Source organism: Pituophis catenifer, unplaced genomic scaffold (assembly GCF_029215685.1).
Source record: "Pituophis catenifer annectens isolate HBS135680 unplaced genomic scaffold, rPitCat1.0.hap2 SCAF_3, whole genome shotgun sequence".
Taxonomy (NCBI): Eukaryota; Metazoa; Chordata; class Lepidosauria; order Squamata; family Colubridae; genus Pituophis; species Pituophis catenifer.
The window spans coordinates 156,526,506-156,530,306 of record NW_027256883.1 but is presented as its reverse complement, the minus strand read 5'-3'; the positions used below and the strand labels follow the sequence as shown (position 1 = coordinate 156,530,306).

At 53.2% G+C, this 3,801-nt stretch overlaps 1 protein-coding gene across 1 annotated transcript; it reads left to right on the top strand.

Annotated features, from left to right (window-relative positions):
* Positions 1–2,345: 2,345 nt before the first annotated feature.
* Positions 2,346–3,401, top strand: FOXE3 (forkhead box E3). The gene has a single exon (XM_070939567.1). It carries the CDS (start codon positions 2,409–2,411, stop codon positions 3,399–3,401), a length of 993 nt encoding a protein of 330 aa, XP_070795668.1. The 5' UTR covers positions 2,346–2,408.
* The last annotated feature ends 400 nt before the right edge of the window (positions 3,402–3,801 follow it).

Sequence of the window (3,801 nt, the reverse complement as noted above, 5' to 3'; positions counted from 1 at the left end):
TTAGAAGTCCCTTCCAATACCAAAATTCTGAAGTATCAATATTTTTTCTTATCACACCGTTCTTCAAAGCATTTTAAAGTGGCACAAAAGAATTAACTAGCTTTGAAAAACTGCAGATCTCTCCAGCAGACAGGACATGGTAAGAGTGAATAATCCAATTGGAGTGCTGTTTGCTCTCCCAATCTGCATTGATATAAAGGTACATTTTAATATAAGCAGCTGTCCTTAAGCGGTTTACAGTGTCAGCATATTACCCCCAATAATTTGGGTCCTCATTTTACTGACGTCAGAAGGATGGAAGGCTGAGTCAACTTTGAGCCGGTCAGAATTGAACTGCTGGCAGTGGGCAGAACCAGCCTGTAATACTGCCTTCTAACCACTGCACCACCATGGATACACCAGTCTTTTGGCTGTAAGTATCAAGTTTAGTTGCATATTTATGACAGGGACTGGTTTTTCTCTCTCCAAGACTATTTCTACCCTGATATTTTCTCAATTCTGCAATCGCCTTATTGGGAGATTCCCCTCACCCCAGGTGCCAAAAGGAAAAAGCCAGAAAGCCAGAAGGGAAACTGATTCTTCTTCACACAAATCAGGAGGACATCATCTGCAATGGTTTAAGGCAGAACCAATAGAGAGCCAGTGAAGACATGAAAATCACCAATGAGAAGATAAAAGGTTTGGGGCGGGATTACTTTGGGGAAAATGCACAGGGGGAATAGTTCTTTTGTCAAAAGGGAAAAATGTGTGGATGCCATGCATCTAAAATTCTCTGGGAAAAGAAATAAAAAAAACATCCTTTGATACTGCTAAATCAGGGGTCTCCAAACTTGGCAACTTTAAAACTTGAGGACTTCAACTCCCAGAATTTCTCAGCCAGCAAAGCTGGGAGATGCTGTGCCAAGTGATTTGGGAGTATCTGATAAATTTAACTCTGCAATTGACCAATTCACTCAAGAACAGTTTAAGTCCTTTCCAACAATCCCCCAACATCTTTTCTGCAGTGTCTGCCCAAGTCTTTCCGTGTAAGGGAAAAAACGAGACTGGAAGGCATTTCTTTCTACGCCTTATTGATATCTGTGCCTTTCAATCAAATTTCATCCGCGGCAGATTTCTACACAATGGGGATGGCCTCCTGCAAACACCCAACTAATCCTATTCTCACGCAACCGCCTCTACCGGCGCATTTTGCTACTCGGCCTTTCCAAAATCTCCAAAGCGGTTTGGCTTTGAAGCCGTTCCCCTTTCAAAGCAAAAGACGTCTCCCCTAAAAACTTAAAGGTGCTTAGCAGCCGGCGAAGCCTCCGATGGTTCGCAAGAGGCGCTTACTAACGATTTATTGGGGGGGGGGGGGAAAGGTGAGAGCCAAGCGACCCTACGAGCACCGGCTTTGCGCAAGTCCCGCTGAAAGTCCAGGTTGCTGAGAAACCCACTTTGAGGACGGGGCTGCTCTTGCAACAGAGCAAGGAAAACTGCCCTTCCACCTGGAAAGTCCATCGCTCCTCGGGTTTGCGACAGTGGTGAAATCCAATTTTTTTTACTACCGGTTCTGTGGGCGCGGCTTGGTGGGCATGGTGGGCATGGCAGGAGAAGGATACTGCAAAATCCCCATTCCCACCCCACTCCAGGGGAAGGATGCTACAAAATCCCCATTCCCACCCCACTTCTGGAGGAAGGATATTGCAAAATCTCCATTCCCACCCCACTCTGGGGCCAGCCAGAGGTGGCAATTGCCTGTTCTCCGAACTGCTCAAAATTTCTGCTACCGGTTCTCCAGAACCTGTCACAACCTGCTGGATTTCACCCCTGGTTTGCGAGCTCTGCACAGAAATGCCGGCTGCCCGCCCCGTTCTCAAAGCGCTCGCTTGGTCCGTCGGGAGCAGGGATCGCACAGGTGGTGGGTGGGCAGCCACCGCCCCGTTCAGGGGGAGCCCCAGGGTGGCGCCAAGACCGAGCTATATAAAGCGCCCCGCCGGCCTCATACCTGGTCCCCGCGGGAGCTGCTCCGTTTCATTCGTCCCGTTGCTCCCTCCCATCCACCCCGGCCTTTTTTTTTTCTTTTCCCCTTTTTCCTTTTGTATATGAATTTAGCCGGTTTTTCCTTCTTCTCGGGTAAGTGCACCATGACAGCCGACGCCTTCCACTCGCCCAGTCAGGGGACAAGCCCGGATTCCCCCGCTATGCATCGGGCCTCCCCGTCGAGCTGCAAAGCGGAGCCTTTCTTGATCAAGTCGGAGCCCAGAGGAAGCCCGGCGGAGAGAGGAACCGAGCAGCCCGCCGACGATCAGCCGCTCGGTCCCGGCGCCTCGGCCAGCGCAGGCGCAGGCGCAGGCGCAGGCGGCGGCCGTCGAAGAAAGCGTCCGGTGCAGCGAGGGAAGCCCCCGTACTCCTACATCGCCCTGATTGCCATGGCCATCGCCAACGCGGCGGAGCGGCGGCTGACGCTGGGCGGCATCTACAAGTTCATCACCGAGCGCTTCCCCTTCTACCGCGAGAACCCCAAGAAGTGGCAGAACTCCATCCGCCACAACTTGACGCTCAACGACTGCTTCGTCAAGATCCCCCGCGAGCCGGGCCACCCGGGCAAGGGCAACTACTGGACCCTGGACCCGGCCGCCGAGGACATGTTCGACAACGGCAGCTTCTTGCGCCGCAGGAAGCGCTTCAAGCGCACCGACCTCACCACCTACCCGGGCTACATGCCCAGCGCCAGCGCTTTTACCCCCAACGCGGGAGTTGGGAGGCCCGGTCCTTGCGGGGGCTCCGGTGCTTTAGGTTACCCGGGTGGCGGCGATCCCGTCTATTCGCCCGTCGGCGCCTACAGCCCGCAGCTCTCCGCCCTTCCCCAATACCCGGGGGCGCCGCCTGCTCTGCCCTCGCGAATGTTCAGCATCGACAGCCTGATCAGTTCCAAACAGCAGCAGCAGCAACAACAACAACAACAACAGCAACAACACCAAGCAGCTGCTCTGCAGGCCTCCTCAGCGATGGGGATGGACCTGGGCCCTTACCATTCTTTGGGCCTGAACGGCGTGGGCGATCTGGGCCCCTGCCCGATGGGCAACCCCACGGAGACCTATTTCCAGGCGCAGCAAGTGAGTCCCGGCTTAATGGGTCGGCAGCCTGCAGCTCCGACCTACCCCTACGCTGCCTCTCCATCGGGCCACTTAGCAGTGCCGCCCAGCGCCTATTCCCCTCCCCACTCGCAGCTGTACGGTGCCCCCAGCAGGCTGGTTGTGCAACCCGGGCGCCCTGCCTCTTCCTGCCCGGAACACGCGGAGCAGCTGGTGGGCCTGGCAGCCTCGCAGCTCAATGGGCTCGGCCAGTTTGGAGCCGCCACCACCGGCACTGCCTACCTGAGACAGTCAAATTTTTCCTCCGGCCTGGAGAAATATTTGTGAAGAGGAAGAAGCCAAAGCTACAAATACACCCAAAAATTCTTGTGGAACTCTTTTTTAATAGTCAGACGAAAGTCTGTATCTAATGACTAATTAGCAATCATTCCATAATCGGATTCAAAGTAATACAAGTTTTTCTGTATTGTGTGTGGCATCCTCTTGGCTTGTTTAGGATTGGCCCTTTGAGATATATATTCTGTGCCTTCAATCACTGTACCTAGTGCATTTATCTCGTGTGCTGGGCAGAGAGCCATAGTTTAAATACTGGGGTTGCGGCCTTAAAGACCAAAGTCTTGTCATTCAGCAGATGCACAATCTTTCCACATGTTTAATTGGCCCAAGCAGTTGTTTTAAAAATAGGGCTTTTTGTGCTTGTAGAACAAATCTTGGGGTGCGGAGGGGG

Excerpts from the sequence above, each read along its gene's own strand:
- FOXE3 (XM_070939567.1), top strand. The coding sequence starts at position 2,409 with ATGGCCATCGCCAACGCGGCGGAGCGGCGGCTGACGCTGGGCGGCATC.